Below are 18845 nucleotides of genomic sequence, written 5' to 3' on the forward strand. Positions count from 1 at the left end.
CCACCCTCAACTACCGCCCCTGCTGCATGCGCCACAAAAGCTTGAGCTGTAGCGAATTCAACCCTTGTCAGTTGGGCCTTGTTTACTTTTAAAATTTTTTGCAAAATATGAATAGTGATATTTTCGTTTGTATTTGACAAATATTGTCTAATCATGAACTAACTAGGATCAAAAGATTCGTCTCGTTAATTTCGATTAAACTGTGCAATTAGTTTTTATTTTCGTCTATATTTAATATTCCATGTATGCGTCTAAAGATTCGATGTGACGGAAAATCTAAAAAATTTTGCAAAAGCCGCGGTGACTGCTTATTCGATCTGAAACTGCATGGGTTTTCTTTCAGACTCTGAAATGCATTTTCCAGAGTCCCCGGCTCTCGCTCGAGAGCTCCTCACCATGCCGCCTCCGAGCTCCATGGATGCACGGGCGGCATGACCTCAAGCACTCGGAACCAGCAATGGTGATGAGTGAGTGGCTGAAGAGGTTAATTAGTTCCGTGTGGTCACGTCGCCACTGCATCGTATCGTCGGGAGCAAAGAAGGAGTTACTGTGCGTCACGCCGGAGCTGAGCTGTTGAGCTGATGAATGCCTGTCCGCACCGGCACCGGCGCCGGAGCTCTCTTTAAACGCCGGGATTCATGGCGAAGCCGATCGATGTGACCTCACGGGTTTACTACCGGCAGTACGGCGGCTACGCTACCTGGATTGGATTCGGTGCAGGTGCAGTGCAGTGAAGGAGGAGAGGCCTGGCCGGCCGATCAGATCATCCTTCCTTGCGTTGGCCTGCAGCGTGCGGTGGTGGCATCAATGTGCTGTGACCCGGCTCTGACTACTGCTGCAGGCAATTCATTTCCTAGTTCGTACGTACGTACTAGTACCGTATACATACACCTGACTGCACGTCTGTACTCTGTAGTACCGGCTCAACGACTGAGAATTTATCAAGTCCCTACGTACTCCGAGATTGCCCCCTACTGCATCTGGCATGTTTGCGAGTGACCAAACAGGCCCAGATCCAACTAAATGGGCTACGACCCCACGTAGAGTTGTGCATGCATGCGGGCTGTGTGGGAAAGGCCACGTAAAGATGGGCTCGGTACCGAGAAGGCCACTGAAACCGGCCCATGGGATCGAGTTGGCAGTTGACGAAGGCCGCCTGGGGGGATCTGGGCTGTCAGTGTGACTGAGGTGTGGGCCCCACCGCGCTTTTGTGATGGCGTTGCGCACTTGCGCCGCGCGCTTCCCCAGAGTCTCTCGAGAGTGGAAGATGGCGATGGGAGCTTTCGAATTGGCCGGCTGCCCGGACAATGGAATCGTCGAACATTGATGACAATAGCATGTGCAGGTCAAATCAGCAACGGATACACGAGACCATGCACTTGGCCTTCTCTAGTTCAACCAAAAAAATTCAAATATTTTTCAAGACTCTCCGTTACATCGAATTTTGCAGCACATAGAGCATTAAATATAGATAAAAATAAAAATTAATTACACAGTTTATCTATAAATCACGAGACGAATCTTTTAAATCTACTTACTCTACGATTGGACAATGTTTATCAAATGAAAACAAAAGTGCTACAGTATCAAAATTTTAAAACTTTTCGGATCTAAATAAGATCTTATTACAGCTGATAGACCTTGCTGATTCTTGATAGGGAAAGAGAACCGTTGAGCTGATAAGCACCTAACGTCAAGAAGGCCTAAACCCAACTAACCTATAACGAACTTTTACAAGCTTCATGACGGTTTAAAGTTCCACTTCTCTTTAGGTGATTTTTTTTTTCACCAGTCACCAACAGTAATTGCTACAAATCCGGCCATGTGTCTAATTAAGTGCCAGACTAAACCATTTAGTGTTAGTCTCATCCAAAGTCCAAAAACTAAAGCAACAATTGTATAGCTCTATGACGTCAGGGTCGTCATTTAATCATTAATCAGTCAATTCTCAAAATAAGAAAAATCTTTAATCAATCAACATGTTCATGGTTATAATCAACATTTAGCAATCAGTACATAACTCAAGACCGATCTCTAGTGATACAGATCCTAGAGTTCCAAAGTTGACAGTTTTACAGTTTAGAGGAATTAATGGATCCAAACAGACCCTTAATTTTTCAAACCAGGCTAGCTAAAAATTAAATCAGTGATGGAAATTTGTCGTTGTTGTTGTTATTGTTACGCATGCACCACCACCTCAGCGTCAACATTCTATATGTGGCCAGGTGGCAGGGCAGGAGCATCGGTGCGTCACTGTGCAGTGGACTGTAGATAACGATGGTGAACGAACAATGTCCTCACCGACTCACGTCACGGTTAGTCCGTCAGTAGAGCCGAACAATTTGCCACGGTTGCGTAACTTCTTTAGACTTTGGCGGATATATATACTGACACGAGCGTGTAGATAAGATAAGAATGAGGATATTTTTAGATAGAGCGAATAAGAAAAGCAGCTAGAGGGAGAGAGAATATTACTATGAACGGAACAGTACCAATTGATTATCAGCAGGGCACTGAAATCTGAACGCGTGCATGAGAAATGGTGAATGAAAGAGAGACGAGCTAGAGGGAGAGAATTTAAAGAAACCATCTGGAAACTCATGGCAGGAAAACTTGGACGCTTTGACCAAGGACTTGGGCGATAGCAGAAGAAATTGTCAAACCGATCGAGTCGAGGTCGAGAGGTCAGGTGGTCGCAAACGTCTGGTAATTGGGTTTGGCCTCACCTGACGAGCGAGCGAGCACGCGGCGTCGCCGTGGATTGGTTGGACCGGAATATATCCACGGAGCACCGGCCGAGCTGCACGTACCAGCTCTTAGGCCTTGTTTAGTTTGCAAAAATTTTAGGTTTTGTCTACTGTAGCAGTTTCGTTTTTATTTGACAAATATTGTCCAATCATAGAGTAACTAGACTCAAAAGATTCATCTCACAAATTACAGGTAAACTGTGCAATTAGTTTTTATTTTCGTCTATATTTAATGCTCCATGCATACGACCAAAGATTCGATGTGATGTGGAATCTTGAAAATTTTTGCAAACTAAACAAGGCCTTAGTCCAATCAAAGCTCGACTAAAAAATTATGATTGAAAATACTATTAATTAAAATAAATTTTATTCACTAATTTATTATAAGAGAAAAACAACACTAACTAATAATAAAATACGGCTTGTAAAACAAACAAACAGATCCAATACTACTACATACACTAGTCAGGCTACGTTGAAGACCTTGGGTGCCTAGGCATCCATCAAAATTTAAAAATTCATTATTAAGAGCAGATTTTTACTATAATTAGATTAATTTTTTACTACTATAAGAGAAAGACATCATCTTTAATTTGCTCTAGCTTGACCCTTGACAATAGTCCTTATTGAAGTGTCGCCGGACCTATAGGTCGTCATGGCATGGCATGCGTAGATGCCGCTCGGAATCTTCTTCCGATCTGGCGTGTAATCTCTCCGATCCGGGAAACGAAGCACAACGGATGACCCGGCTAGAAATGATGATCCGTTCTCCGCACGTTTCCTAGCTAGCTTAAGCTATCCCAAAACATCGACCTCGCGTGGAGCTATATGTATGCTACGATATGATTATTTTTGTGACTTTGTGTCAACTCTAAGCTTGCGTTCCATTTATTAATTGTTATCTGTTTCATTCCACTAGCTAGTTGGATCGAGTTGGTTCTTGACACGCACGCGCATATCTTAATTTATCATTACCATATGGTAGAGTTGCATTATCTTTTATACATGCTCCCACTGTCTCAATAAGTTAGTCGTTTTAGTTTTTTGACCAAGTGCATCAAACATTCAGTAAACCTGAACACATCCTGTGGGTGTATTTCAACGTTCAATTGAGCTGCTACAACGACATACATGAGGGTTTCTCTATACTTAAAAAATACACTACAAGAAATTAACTTATACATGACGATTTAATTCTGTCATGGACAAGCGAAAATCCGTCACAGTTAACTATCTGTGACGGTCCATAGGAACGTCATCTATTCCTCGTCATACATTATTTGGACCAAAATAGAACATCACGGGTTTGTTTTTTGATCGTCATGGACAAACCAGAGGGCAACTATAGGAAGAGACTATGGTGATGAACTAAACCGTCATGTTTTTACTGCCATGTCAACACACATAAACTGGAACAAAGCTCATAATTGACAAATATTGGCCATCATTTTCATTGAAACTATCAACATTTGTACTTGTACAATATTTCACACGAAATACTAAGGCAATAACCAAGCCACACTCAAGTATCTACAAAACTAAGATGTTGGCTTGTACAACACATAACTCGTATGATTTGCTCGCACAACAAAATCTTTCATGACTAATGAAAATAGCCACCATGAGCACCTTGATCCTCTTGCCGCAATTCATAGATAGCCTCATCAAATATCTGCAATGAATACTTGATTAGTAATAAAACTCACATGTGCAAAGGTACTATCTTTGAAAAAAATGCAAGGGTCTTTTGCCAAGTTAAAACTTCTACATCACAACTGATATTTATTTGAAGATTGTCAACTTAATATGAAGAAGATAGGAGCATATTGAGAGTCAAAGCTGGAAACATAACCAAAACATGTTGAAATACATGGAGTTACAAAAATTACTTGTTCTTGAACTTTCACTTGCAAGCTGGAAACCTATCAAATGTTGTCCACCAAACTCACTCCCAAGAAAATGGAGATATATACCTGTAGCTTGCTAGCTAAAATTGCAACCAGCATTAGTAGCTTGTCATGATCTGCACATTTATACCGAATTCAGAAAGCACGGTTTTGTGGGATTTTGATATGCATATTTAATTTAGTGACTATGAAAATGGATGACCTTTGGATGAAACATCATAAGTCAATACTGTTGTTGCTGAGAACATGCACAAATATTTCAGTAGCATGTAACTGTCCACCAAACTCATTTTTTATGTAATGGGTTTTTTAGTTGCATAACTTTAGGTACTTGAATTTAGTAACTAATCAACATTCATTGATCGATGTGAAAAACGTTCTAACCTTTAAATTTTGAAGCTCCATTATCTCCCTATTTTCTCTTATTGGTAATGCCTTCTACTGAGATTTGGCTGCACACTAAGAAAAAATGCCTCCACAAATAACAAGGGTTTTTGAAATGTAACTGAAAAAATATCTAACCATAACAAAAATATTTAGTGATAATAACAAAAAAAATGCCTCCACAAATAACAGGGGTTTCTGAATATTTAGTGACTATGAAAGTTCTACATTGTAATTTCCAGTTTGTGCAATTTTTGTTCACTTAACCACTACATATAAAATTCATGCATTCCACCTGCAAGTCTGAGTTTTTCACATGGATGCCTTAATTTACAAACTCCCTCCATTACAATACGATACATTGAAACACAAATGCATTGGTGTTCCTGAGCATTCATACATTATCTTACTTTGTCTAAAATCCACAGTTTCTATTAATCCACATATCAAACAAGCATACACTTGGGTTTAGATCTACAGAAGCCATATAGCTTAAATTAGGGTTCCAATGCTCAATTTTACACAAAAGGAAGGGAAGAGAAGGGGGCATACCTGGTGTTATGAGTGCTCACCGCTACAGATCCGGACGTCAACGTGCTAGATCGCAGCCGGAGCAGGTGCGACGGGGCTCCGTCGCTGGGGTGGAGCCAGTGCCGGGGGTGAAGTTGGGCGGGCACGACGGGGTCGGAGCCAACTCTGGAGCGGGTGCGGCAAATTAGGGAAGGGCTGGAGCTCTGGAGACCGCGCTCGTGCTATGGGAGAAGAGGAGGGGGGAGAGGGAGGGGGAGGGGGAGGGGGAGAGGCGAACCTAGGGCAGATGGCAGCCATGGGAGGGGTGCTGGTGCTCGTGGGCTTCACCGGCCCCAGATCTCCTGGTGGAGGCAGAGGGCGACGGCGGCTTCAAGTGGTGTGCTGCGGCTGTGTTGAGAGGAGGTGGGTCTCAGGGAGTGCGGGAGGGGATAAGGTGAGTGGGGCTTTTTTTTCTTTTTTTTTTCTCATGGACACAAAACGTCATAGAGTAAAGCTTTTTATGACAATTTCTTATAACGGCATATCTAAACCGTCATGTATAAGGATATTTCTTGTAGTGATATTGGATGCATTTAAAGCATAACTTTGACTATTTAGTTTTATAAAAGCATTTATCAAAAAGTGGTATATCTATATTTTTATGGAAGTATTTCTCAAACTAAATCTATATATATGGTTTTACATTTCCAAGCTCGAGATTTTAAAATTTATTAATGATTTATATTCTCAATGTTTGACATAAGTTTTATCCAAAACAATTTTAATTTTTTTAGTACCGAGTGAGTATATATTATCGCATTCAAATAAAAAAAATTGAAACCAACCAATTTACAAGGGGGAAAAAAATCTTGACCTGGGTAGTTAGGGACTTGATAACACTAACTTACGTACTCCATGTCTCCATCATCCACGACGACATTTTTTTTTGTTGAGAAAGTTGACCGCGTAATAATTATTCAAACTCTCCTTCCCGATACAGTTGCATCCATTTTTTTCTTCCCATCCAGCCAGCCCCAGGTCGTCTTTGCTCTGCTCTGCAGCGTAGTACACTTTTCCACACGTGACGTGCCTACGCGTTCCTCACGGTCACGGACGATGAACTGGTAAAACCAATGCGTACGTATGCCAGCCCATAGCGGAAAGAGGGTGTTTAGTCGAGGGTGTTAAAATTTAATATATATTGTAGCATTTTCGTTTTATTTAGTAATTAGTGTTTAATTATGGAGATTAAAAGTTTCGTCTTGTAAATTACTCTTCAACTATATTTTTAGCTTCGTAAATAATCTATATTTAATACTTCATATATATTCTAAATATTTAATATAAGATAGGGGTTAAACTCACGCATTGGGCACAAAGACGCATTGAGCACATGGTGGTGCCGGGCACACCAATTTCTTCTTCTTCTTCTTCTTCCGAGCTGCTGAAGTGCTGATAGCTGAAGCTTCGGTGGAGTTTGTGGGCAACACGGGAACTTGTTGTCCCTCTCTTCGTTCACAAAAAGCGTAAAGCCACCCACCGGCACACCCACACGCTACCAACACCCCTCTCCATGGCTGGGCCCCGTCCCTGGCCCCACCGAATCAGCCACCTGATGCCGTGAAGCGAACTCGTCGAGCCTTGTTTAGTTCCGAAAAATTTTGGGAAATTGACACTGTAGCACTTTCGTTTGTATTTGACAAATATTATCCAATCATGGACTAACTAGGCTCAAAAGATTCGTCTCGTCAATTTCGACTAAACTATATAATTAGTTTTTATTTTCGTCTATATTTAATACTTCATACATACGTCTAAAGATTCGATGTGACGGGGAATATGAAAAATTTTGCAAAAATTTCTGGAACTAGCATGACGGACGGGAGATACCGCTCCGGGCCCCACCGCGCAGCCACCGTGTGGGTCGGTCGCCTCCTCGTCCTCGTCCTCGTCGTGGTGGTCCGTCCAACCAACTAGTCGCCTACTCCTCCTCCCCACGCCACGACCCCCACCGCCACGCCGCTGGAACGGTCCAACCCCACTCGGCAACTGCAACTGCAACTGCCTCGATTGAAATCTCCTTCTCCCCTCCATCTCGCCGCCAGTTCGGTCGCACCGCACCGCACCGCAGTCGTCTTCTTCCCTTCCCCCCCACCCCCAAAGCCACCGCCTCCCTTCCCTTCCTTCCTTCTCCGCCTCCTCCACCCCGGCTCCACCTCCATCCCGCCGCCACCGCACCACGGGACTGGCTGACACGACTACCCCATTCCACCTCCGCCACCAGCAGGGCGGGCGGCTTCGAGGGAGGGACGACGCGAGGCGGGCCGGGGACCTCCGGCGATCCGCTGCCGCACCCCGCAGGCATTTCCGACGCGGCCGGGCGACATGTTGGGGGAGCTCCTCTCCAAGATCCTGCTGTAAGTCCGTCCCCCCACCCCACCCCTCGCACGCGAAACCTCTCCCTTCCGGTTTCCGCCCGACGAACGAATGTGCCGCGCTCTCTACTGCCGTTTTGGTCATCGAATCGTTCGACCCGTGCTGATTCCGGAAGCGCGCACCGCATGAATGCAGGCTCCTGTTCGGCTACGCCATGCCGGCGTTCGAGTGCTTCAAGACGGTCGAGACGCGCCCCAACGACGCTCACATGCTCCGCTTCTGGTGCCAGTACTGGTGCGTCGTCCGACTCCCTCCCTCCCTCCATGTCCCTCCCCTCCCTTGTCCCCTCGGGGCAAGCGACCAATCGCAACAAGGATTCTTCTGTTCAAAAACCATTCCGTGAGCCTAATGATTTGCTCTTGTTGCTCCCGAATCGTCTCGTCTGCTCATCAGCCTGCCGCGGCTTGTGTGTTGCCATTACCAACTGGCAACTGTGTCGTGTGAGGCCGTGCTTTTTTTTTCCTTTACCCTTTTTCTGATGTAGCGTGAGATTCAGGACTTGCTTACTTGGATAACGTGATTTTTATGAAGTATCATGATGCCGACTTTAGTTCCCCCAACCTTTTTAACCTTTTGCCTCCCTAATAATAACATAACATTACATGGACTGCTTTTTTTTATATGTATAAAAAAAATGGTTCTCTCTAGGCAAAAAGCTCATGCGAAATGATTGTGCCCGCTTTATTTCTGCCTCCCTTTAGTTCTTCAATTACAAGCTAGCAGTATTATATGTTGGTCGTGGTGCGTTAATAGTTGGATGTTAGGTGGACGACTGGATCATGACACATCAATCCTGCATTCCACCAAAAAAGCAGCGTCGGTCAGGGGGTCTTGCCCATTCCTCATCCTTATTCCCTTATTGTCAATGATGATTGCCAGCTCTGTGCTATTTTAGGATTGATAAAATTGGGCAAGTTATGATCCAATTTTAGGTTCCTGCCCTCTACCACCTGAAATTTAGCCGCGAAAACTGCAAATTGTTACTACAAATCTGCTTTTGGTGGGAGTTTTGTCTGTTATGACCGACGCTCTGGATTGGAGGCTTGGAGCAGGGTTTGCGTGTAATCAATGACTTGGGGGCAAGTGCCGGAAAAATATCCGGATGTTATTGCCACTAGTTATAACTTAACGGTTTTACGTCGTATCTGATTTGGTGGTTACTAATTATTATGATGGTGATCTTGCCTATTGACTATTTCATGTTTTGACAAAATTTATTACTGCCAGAATTTGCTTGCCTCATGAGTTTTCAAGTCCCTTCTATTTCACATGCCTCACGAGCGGTTCCAGCCATTCCACTAGAACTGCACATAATTTTGGTTGCAAGAATGTAAATTTGCCCACCCTCTTAGCTTGTAGTATGTGGAGGCATGTTTAATTTATGTTATATGTAAATGACCCTTATCTTCCCTTTTTACTTTCCTACTACGAAGACTCTGATTCCATTTAATGTTCAAATCCAATAGAATTGGTAGTCATTACTTAGTGGATGCACACATCACAAGACATATGGTGATAAGAAGTAATATGAATGTCACTTACCCTAGGAGTGCAGATAGCTACATTTCCTATGCATCCTCATATAAATTTGAGGGTTGAATTGCCATATATGCCCTTTCATAGTTTGGACTCATAGCAATGCATCATAGACATAAAATTGAAGCATTTATTTCTTTTTCTCTATCTTGTTTGTTAAAGCCTCAAAGGCACAAGCTGTTGAACTTATCACCTGCCATTGTAACCTACTCAAAGTCGCTTAGCGAATTAATTACTATTGGACAATGCATTTTACATCCAGCATTTCAAATTGTCCATGTTATTGTACTTTCGATACATGGGAAATGTGTGATCCAAAAAACAAGCATTGAATTAGTTGCATATATGCGCTACAATACTAGAAAGTAGAAACTGTGTTATTTTGTTTGTGTCATGGTACACACCTTACTGACTATTGAATGACCAGCATAGTTTTCCAAAAAATAGACTACAAGCTCATAAAATCTATTAACTTGTTAATAATGCCAATTTGATTGTTTAGTTATTTATCTCACTATCTCTTACATAAGAAGATTGATTTTGTTGGCAAGATGAATTTGTCCTGAGATGTTATTTTACCTCTGTAATCAGACTTGAGCATGACTAGGCTTGGTCATTGACCAACTAAAATGGAAGGTTTTTAAACTAAGTTAGTTGACCAATGAGAGACCAATTCAAAGTCATCCTAAGAAATGTTGCAAATGTTGGCTTACCTAATCCACCGTAGACTATACCATGGAGCGATCAAAGAAAGAGATAAGAAGCTTCCTATGGATTGCAGACTTGGTATCCCTAGTGAGAAGCCAAAAGTTGACACTGCATCTCCAGAGATAAGGTGCTTGGCTCCTACTGCACTCCAGAATTGCACTGCATTGAATTCTTGACCCGATAGTAGACACTGTCTTAAACTGATGGTCGAGAAACCAGTTGTCAGGCTTCTTCCAGAACATAGATATAACATTAAAACAAAACCCCAAAGCATGTAAACAGGTGGACGTGCAGCTATCATCGTGCCAAGATGAGTATTTATCATGACAGTTCGTGTGAGCAAAAATCCTTACTTGACTGACTCAAGGAATGTTCCTTCTGTCCTTCTGGGACTAAGACACAACCCATCAGATAGAGCAGATACAGTAGGCTTTCTCTCCATCAGATGCACTATCACCGGGAACCAGAGACATTACAGCATGCCAATATTTGTGATCGAGCTACAGCCCACACGGGTGATGCAGCAGCCACCTTCGGAGGGAGCAGCTTTGTGCACATGCACGAAATGCTTGTGTGTGGCCATATAAGTATTTCCCATTTCTATATCTGTCATTGATGATTTTGGTATAATTCGAATCAGTAGGTATCCGCAGCATTATCTCTTACTGGACCAGTTTGAATTGGACAAGAGTTATGTTGTTCGATTTGTTAGAGTGGCATGGATTTCTGATACAGTGAAACATTGATTGGAGTTGCAAATATTGGCAGTTTCCTTTTACAGTTTGGGACCCTCTTTTTTAACAACTCAGGAAAACAGTTTATTATAAGCTGTTTTTTATATCGAATGTATACCTGTTGGGGTGGTTAAACCACCGTCGCATGCTTTAACATAGCATTTGGGATAGGATGTTAAGTTCCAGTTAAATGTGAAAAAACATTACCATATACTTGAAGGGGGGATTTGTTTCATGGCAGTCTTTTGCGGAATGAGGTATTCATACTTAGTATTCATAGTCAATAGTGATGCTGTGTTTTCTAAATGGTCAAAATGATTAAATTGAACATAAGAACATTTTCTACTAAAGAAAGATTCAGTGGAACATGAGTTGCTTAATTTCGCTTGAATTGATTTACGTTTTACCAGGTGATTGTGTTTTTGTAATCCTCCAACTTTTGTTCATCCCTCCCTTTTGTGGGGTACGGGAGTTGTTCTTGTGCAGGGCTCTTCCTCCCTTCTCTTTCTCCCTTTGTAAGATATACAACGTCATGTTTGTTTCTTGTTTTACACGCAGCTAGTGCTTCACCTTTGTATAAGTTTAAGATTGCTTCAGTTCTTTCCTAGGACAATAACTAGTACTTTGTTCAGATTGTGTTCAAGTATCACTATCAAACTGGCTGAATTGTCCTGTTTGTGAGTGTTTCAGGATTATCGTGGCCATGGTGATAGCTGTTGAGAGCGTGATCTCTTGGTGAGTCCTATTCTTGTTGCCTGCTGATTCTTTCGTAGTTTCAAACCTACTGCTTGTTGATGCATATCTGTCCTGCTGTATTTACTCCAGGATGCCAATGTATTCAGAAATGAAGCTAGCTTTCTTTGTCTACCTGTGGTACCCCAAAACTAAGGTACATATTTGTTTCTCAGACTTTATATTTTTCGGTGCACGCATTTGTTTGGGTTGAAGTTTGCTTTAACTTAGTTCATTTTCAGGGAAGTGATGTTGTATATGACACCTTTCTTCGCCCCATAGTTATGCAATATGAACCGAACATCGAGCAGAGATTGCTCCATCTTAGGGCGAAATCTGGGCAGCTAATTTCCTTCTACATGAAGAATTTTGCGGATAAAGGAACAGCCTTCTTCATGGATGTCCTCCGTTATGTTATATCTGAGAAACCTGAAGGATCCAATGCAGAGGTAATGGCAATTTCTCCATCTGACCTACTCAGTATAGCATGCACTGTATTATATGTTTGCTCGTTGCTCACACATGGTATGTTCCATTCTTGACTAAATTTCTGCATGCAGTTGAATTTCAGCAGTCATCACTAATTGTTTGTCTGATATTGCGCTATATTTCTATTGGTTATTTTTTTTCCTGAAAACCATCGATCATAAATTTCTCATACATATGAATTTGTCTTTTCTTGGTAAAGTTCATATCCAATGCATCTGCAGTATGGTTACTATTAAGTTTAGTAGACCTATACTTCACGTGTATAGTCATTGTTAGTTGTTTTTTTTACTGGTCCAATTTTGTACAATTAAGAAAGGCTGTTCCAGCAACTTTCATTTTGCTGAATTGTCAGTCAGAAACTGCATTTTACTTGCAGTTATACATTTTACCAGTGATTAGCTGTTTGTGCTGGTCATGATAAACTCATGTCCAGTCTCTGTACCTAGTCCAAAGAAGTCTGCTTGATTTCTGCTTTTATCACCGAAACATCACCAACGGGCTCCCACTCATTTGTGGCCAAGCTTTTTGTTATGGGGACATACCATGACACTCCTTGTTTGGCATATCTGAAGAAACTTCTACTGGCATCAAACAAACTGTAGCCAACACTGAAAGCCCAGCTCCCCCAAGGCCCCAACCCTGCCAACTCACTCCCCGCTTTGTTTCCCTCTCACAGCCCCACTCTGACAAGCAGACAGCAGCATTATCCAATCCGCCTGTGCCCAGTGCCTGCCATCTGCCAGGGGCTTTGCTTTTTTTTCCCGGAGCAATACTGCCAGGGGCTTGCATGCGGCCCCGGAGCAATACTCCCCGACCTCAAACTGGGCCATAGCAGGCTAGCAGCTGCTCGGCCGCCCATGCGGCCCCTGGCGTTATCGCCTCTCGCTGCTCCCATTCATCAATCCTGGCCCGCCGGATAGTGACGCCTAACCGGCTCTGCTCCCGTATAGCAGCCCAAGCGGAGAACGTGTGCACTTTGTCTGCACAAGAGCCAAAGGGCCAGCACAATCTGACCCTTTGCTCAGCCCCTTCCACAAACCAATCCTAGCCTGGCCAGCTCTGACCTTCTTGTCTCATCCCTTTCAGGCTCATCTCTTTCAACGTTGCCTTCACCTTCCCTTCCTTGCATTGTCCCGGTTTAAGCTCCCATGAGGCATGAGCCATGAACTACTACTGGAAGCTCACTGCTCTACTTTCTGATCTGACCTGGCATGGTCTTTGCCTCTTTGGCGCATCATCAATTCATATAGAAATCGAAACCCATGTATTGTCATCTTGTAGCATGAAAATTATTTCCACCTGAAGCCCTGAATAACCTGTTCACTACTAGTAGCTGTGTGACATCAGTAGACATCGTGTCGACTGGCTGTTGCGTGGTCGGTACACGCCGACCTGTACAAGTAGGAGTACAATACAATTGTACAAAGTTCAGCTAGTACAGTAAAGGCAGCAGCATCGTATTCGTATCCACCAAACGGACATGTGCATCCACGTGCACGAATCACGGTGCACTGATTGCGAGGCACTGCAGACGGTTTTTTCTCGCAACAGGCACTGACAACGGTTTCTTCCGTTTTGTTTTGTTTTGTTCGGTGCGCAGCTAAGGAACAAGAAGTCCGGCTGGAGCCCCTTCGCGACCAAGCGCCGGCCACCATCGCCGCCGCCGGAGCCCCTCTTCGACAGCAACCCGGACGCCGCTTTGCTGGCCGAGGCCCTGCGCGGCGCCATCGGCGCCAAACCCCGCCGAGGGTCCAACGACAAGCATTACTAGAGGGAGTTGCGACACTCTTACAGCAGCGACTTTAGGGATGATGATTGTTTGTACATAGAATGAATGAACCAATCAAAGAAAGGCAGAGGGGAAAAAAAAGGGATAGTACATATAGCAAAATCCAGCAATACATTCACAATTGTGAAGAACACATGGATTTGTATCAAGTATGGTTCAAGTGAATGTGATATGATAGAAGAAATGGTTAGTTTTTTTTCTTGCGTCAATCTGTTGCAGCCTGCTTCGTTTTCTTGTTTTCTCATCTAATATAATCATTGCTATCATCATATTCATTGCACCAATCATTAGTTCGTGACGACTGAAAAATCGTCACAGAATCAAAGCTAACAACTACTACTCATAATATGCTGTTAGTGTGCAATTAATCATTTCTCTTCCTTCTAGTATGATCTCAGCTTTCATTTCTGCCTAATCCTAGCAAATTATTTACACAAATTTCACCTCAAGCAAAGCCCATAAAATTCTCGCAAAGTAAAAAGAGAATCCTAATAAGAAAAAGAAAATCCTAATCACACAAGAACCGGAAGAGCAAGGGGTGATGACAAGGAAGAGAGAATCTGCAACCAGGAAGCGCACGAGTCTCATCAAGGCCGGAAGAGCGCTCCGATGAAGCTGAGGCAGCCGAGCAGCAGGCGGCAGAGCGGGCTGCGCCAGCGCCGGCCGCGGCGGCCGGGGTCCTCCCTTGCCGACGGCGTCATCTGCAGGTACGTGTACGCCGCGTGCTTCACCAGCGGGTGCCGGATCATGTGTATGTCCCCGCAGCTGCCGCACCCGCCGCCGCCGATGCCGCCGCAGGGCCCGGGCGAGCCCCCCGCCGCGGCGTACTCCGGCGACGACAGGATGTCCCGGAGGCTGGTGTACCCGTGCCCTCCGCCGCTGCTGCTGTTGCTGTCGTCGCCGTCGCTGCCGGCGCCGTTGGGTATCTCGATCACGGGCGGCGGCGCCCACCGCGGCTGCGCCAGCGACGCCGCCGCCGCCGCCGCGCCGCGCTTCTTGGGCGTGCGCCAGTGCCGCAGCTCGAAGTCGCCGGCGGCTGAGCCGTTGGCGAGCGGCGAGCGCGGCCGGCGGCGGCACTGCTGCGACGTCGGCGACGGCGAAAGCTTCTGCGGCTCCGGCACGACGGCGGCTGGCGCCGGCGGCATAGCAGAAGCGGTGGGGGGATCGAACCAAACAAGCGGCGACGGTGCCTCGACCTCGAGTCGAGCGGCCGGAGACGTCGACGAGGAGACTCGCTCGCTGGTGGAACGGTGGGGTGCAGAGGACGGGAGGGAGTGGAAGGAGACGACTGGAGGAGCCGAGCCGAGTAGGAGGAGGAGGAGGAGAAAATTCTCTCGATTCTTTTTGCACGGGTGTGGTATATAGCGCCCCTCCAAAAACACCGCGAAATGGCACAGGATGGCCCACACGTCATGGACCGCGGAGCTTGTAAGCGCGTGTGAGTTTCGGGAGTGGGGATGAGGACATGAACGGAATTTTGGGGGCTAGTGAACCAGAAACGGCCTTGCCAGACCGCGCGGCGAGCGGCTCGGGGTGGCGGGGTGGGGCCCACGGGAATTATTGGATCCACGTCAGCGCGCGCGCCTGGCTGTGCGTCCCGTTCCTCCCACCCATTGTTTTCGAGAGTCGAAACTCGGATATTGGTTTCGTCAGCGTCAAGTAGTTTTGCCCAATTACAAATCCTAGCACTGATAGTTTTTGTTTTGCAAAAAAAAAGGCCCTAGAACTGAATTCTGCCTGGCGCTTTTCAAAAGTCAAAACAGTACTCCGTCTGAAAATACAAGACGAGGCTTTGTAGATTCATCGACAAAGAGTCCGTTTGAAGGAGCTTTAGATTAAAAAAAAAACAACTCCAAAGCATCAACTTTTATTGGGCTCCGGGCTCCGTTCGCTTATCTTAAGTTATATTTTTCTGCTAGTACTTTCAGCCGTGACTTTTTAGATCAGCAAACAGACTCGCTGCAACTCCAGCATGGATCTAGCCTCTTAGAAACTTGTTTAGAAGAGCTGTATATTTGAATTCATATGTTATAAAAGATTATTCAAGGTCCAAAAATACAAGAATGTGGGGTTGCTTCCTCCCTTAGCCACACGCGGTGAGGTAGAAGGCATGTTTGCTTCCTCTTTCGTCGACACAACATGTTCATGCTCGGCGATCCCCTTGCCAGATAGCACCTCTTTTGGGTGGCGACGCCCGGGCCATCCAAGGCGGCCGCAAGGAGCCCTAAGCCAGGCACGTGGGGCACCTTAATAGGGCGATGTGGGACAAGTCTGGCTATTGCAGGTTCACTGTTTCTATTGAGGAAGACAAGAGGTAAGGATGAAAACGATCCTAAACTATCGAAAATGGAATTATAATATAGAAAATGAACATGGTCAGTTCGGGATATTTCTACTTTTTAGCAATTAAAGAGTACAAAAAATGGTTGAAAATAGTTGTGAAACCAACCGAAACTGATAACTTTTTATGTTTGAAAAAACTCGATAGAAAACGGTATCATAATACAGAAAACAAAAAGCGATTGGTTCAGAATATGCATGGAGGGTGTCTAACCATTTCACGGATCTAGGAGCTTGATCTATATTTTGATACATATGGAGTTGATAGTGCTATGTTTGGCTAGAAAAAAAAAAGGATGAAGCTGTTTTTTCTTATAGAGAGGAGTTGTTCCAAATACCTGCTTAGTTAAATTATTATATGTATATATAATTTGAGAAAATATCAATGGATTTGGATTTCATATATCTCTCGACAATATGTTGTTGTATTGGTAGATAAATTAATGCTCAAAATATAATTTCAAAGACCTTTACAAATAGATAATTTTTTTACTGGTTGATTGTTAGCTAAGGATTGTCATTAGATTGTGCTAGTGTAATCTTCAATCTTCATTAACACTTGGTAGTCTGAGATTATAACAACTTATCATTATGTAGTAAAACTGAAGCTTTGTACTTACAAATAGAGTAACTCCTTATGAATTAATTTCACCTAGAAGGATGTAGGTGTTCCATTATATACTCTCTCCATTCAAAACTACAAGGCTTTATTTTATTTCATTACGACAAGTCTCATTGGCCAAAGACTTGACCTCATAAAACCAAATTGGAGGGAACACACAAGTTTTTTCTTAACATAATTGATGAGTGGTACTAATGTTGAACACCGCACTCACTGTCACACTAGCCATTCCTTTTTAAAGTTGTTGGTGTTTTGAGGATATATAGACAACTTCGCGTTCTCTTCGTTCTTTTCATTTGACGTGACCATTAGTAACATATTTAAAACCACATGCATGCATTATGAAAAGAGAACACACTGTTGCATTTGTCTTTATAAACGCTGCCATAAAAGTACAGCATCATACGAAAACGTAGCGGGCACAGTTACTTGTCCAAGTCGACAAAGTCAGCACTAATCAAATATAAAAAAGGACATCGAGATCACCGAAAACAATATATAATATATAGCATGCATGGTCATGTATTCTCGACTACGTTTGGCCTTGTTTAGTTTATAAAAATTTTCAAGATTTTTTGTGGTCACATGTATGGAGCATTAAATATAGACAAGAATAAAAACTAATTACATAGTTTACCTATAATTTATGAGATGAATCTTTTGAGCCTAGTTACTCCGTGATTGGATAATGTTTGTTAAATAAAAACAAAAATGCTACAGTAGTCAAAAACTAAAATTTTTGTAAACTAAACGAGGCCAAATCTCCACAGAAACAAGAGATCGAAACAAGAGATGGAATAGCCTGTATATGCATGCACCAAAGACATCCCCATCACAAGTTTGGGGCCACTACAAAGAACATTTCAAAACAAACTAGCTATGAGAGGCCACCTAATGCCCCCCCCCCCCCCGGCCACGTGGCGCAGCTGGAGAGATGTGGCCCTGATTTCGCCGCATTTTTCTCTCCTCCTTGCGTCGCAGTAGTTGCCTCATGTGGGCCCGAGCGCCGTGGGGCGGGTGGGGCCCGGTGGGGATCAGTCCGACTCAGCAATCCGCATCGGAATCTTGGTCCACGTCGTCGGAGTTTTTTTGTGCTCAACAACAGTCAGCACTGCGCACTGGGATATATATATATATATTCTTTGGGAATCGATCAAGAACAATCAGGAATTTTGTATGGTAAGTTATATCATATCTATCATCAGGGACGAAGCCAGAAAAAATTGTAGGAGAGGCTGAACAAAATTGCTACATCGACCTAACTTTACTATAACCTCTCACAATAGAAAAAAAATATATTAGCTTGAAGTAGTCATATATCAATTCACAAAATATATCTAAAAATAAAGGTCTCAGCCCACCCTACCTTATAAATTTGTGTCTAAAATTAGAAGAAAAACACTAGAAGCTCCACTGAATCAGCAGCGGTAGGGGGGCTAGAGGCCCCCTAGCCCCACCGCTAGCTTCGTCCATGTCTATCATGAATTAAGGATGAGCTTTCGCAAAGTGGTGCACTATGCAGAAAATTCTTCTCTCCTTTGGAGGCAAATAGCCCTACAACACTGTACCGCACGTGAAGTTTAGGACAGGGCATATTCCATCTGTTTTAAGTTCTATTTTTTTTTCATAAGTCAAACTTATCTAATTTTGATTAAGTTTTAACATATATATATATATATATACATAATATCAAATAGCTAACTGAGCGTGGTTGTGTTTTTTATGTTGGGACCTATTCATCTGATTTTAAGTCCTCTTTTGGTGATAGACAATGGCATGTGCCTATCGATAATGATGCACCTATAGTAACTTCGATAATATCAAGATATGCTAGCACAATTTTAGTTTTTTAGAAGTGCTCATAGGGGTAATATGAGTGGGCATTGTCCATTGCTATATAACAAGTTGACA

At 43.6% G+C, this 18845-nt stretch overlaps 3 protein-coding genes across 15 annotated transcripts; 1 reads left to right on the plus strand and 2 right to left on the minus strand.

The window, feature by feature from the left end:
* LOC110429779 lies at window positions 4172-6025 on the minus strand. 13 transcript variants are annotated; one of them, XR_002446924.1, is made up of 5 exons: window positions 5847-6023; window positions 5591-5734; window positions 5039-5113; window positions 4637-4770; window positions 4172-4419 (listed from the first exon to the last, which is right to left on the minus strand). XR_002446924.1 is itself a non-coding variant. In XM_021446335.1 (3 exons), the coding sequence occupies exons 1-3, from the start codon at window positions 5864-5866 to the stop codon at window positions 4278-4280; spliced, it is 306 nt and encodes a 101-aa protein (XP_021302010.1). In that variant the 5' UTR covers window positions 5867-6021; the 3' UTR covers window positions 4172-4277. The 13 variants fall into 13 exon arrangements, 1 of the variants encoding a protein (XP_021302010.1); XR_002446925.1 differs by having other exon boundaries at window positions 4637-4734; window positions 5847-6022; XR_002446931.1 differs by lacking the exon at window positions 5039-5113 and having other exon boundaries at window positions 4721-4770; window positions 5847-6025.
* Window positions 7554-14171, plus strand: LOC8073457 (putative HVA22-like protein g). Its single transcript, XM_002441815.2, has 6 exons — window positions 7554-7965; window positions 8120-8218; window positions 11653-11697; window positions 11788-11851; window positions 11937-12143; window positions 13784-14171. Exons 1-6 carry the CDS (start codon window positions 7934-7936, stop codon window positions 13952-13954), a joined length of 618 nt encoding a protein of 205 aa, XP_002441860.1. The 5' UTR covers window positions 7554-7933; the 3' UTR covers window positions 13955-14171.
* On the minus strand, window positions 14219-15314 carry LOC8079844. The gene has a single exon (XM_002442792.2). It carries the CDS (start codon window positions 15115-15117, stop codon window positions 14560-14562), a length of 558 nt encoding a protein of 185 aa, XP_002442837.1. The 5' UTR covers window positions 15118-15314; the 3' UTR covers window positions 14219-14559.

Source organism: Sorghum bicolor, chromosome 8, assembly GCF_000003195.3.
Source record: "Sorghum bicolor cultivar BTx623 chromosome 8, Sorghum_bicolor_NCBIv3, whole genome shotgun sequence".
NCBI lineage: Eukaryota > Viridiplantae > Streptophyta > Magnoliopsida > Poales > Poaceae > Sorghum > Sorghum bicolor.

Coding starts and splice junctions, on each gene's coding strand:
- LOC8079844 (XM_002442792.2), bottom strand. CDS start 15,117: ATGCCGCCGGCGCCAGCCGCCGTCGTGCCGGAGCCGCAGAAGCTTTCG.
- LOC8073457 (XM_002441815.2), top strand. CDS start 7,934: ATGTTGGGGGAGCTCCTCTCCAAGATCCTGCT. Junction 7,966..8,119: donor CTCCTCTCCAAGATCCTGCT/GTAAGTCCGTCC, acceptor GCATGAATGCAG/GCTCCTGTTCGGCTACGCCA. Junction 11,852..11,936: donor TGTGGTACCCCAAAACTAAG/GTACATATTTGT, acceptor GTTCATTTTCAG/GGAAGTGATGTTGTATATGA.
- LOC110429779 (XM_021446335.1), bottom strand. CDS start 5,866: ATGGCTGCCATCTGCCCTAG. Junction 5,735..5,846: donor ATGGCTGCCATCTGCCCTAG/GTTCGCCTCTCC, acceptor CACCCGCTCCAG/AGTTGGCTCCGACCCCGTCG. Junction 4,420..5,590: donor GTGAGCACTCATAACACCAG/GTATGCCCCCTT, acceptor TATTCATTGCAG/ATATTTGATGAGGCTATCTA.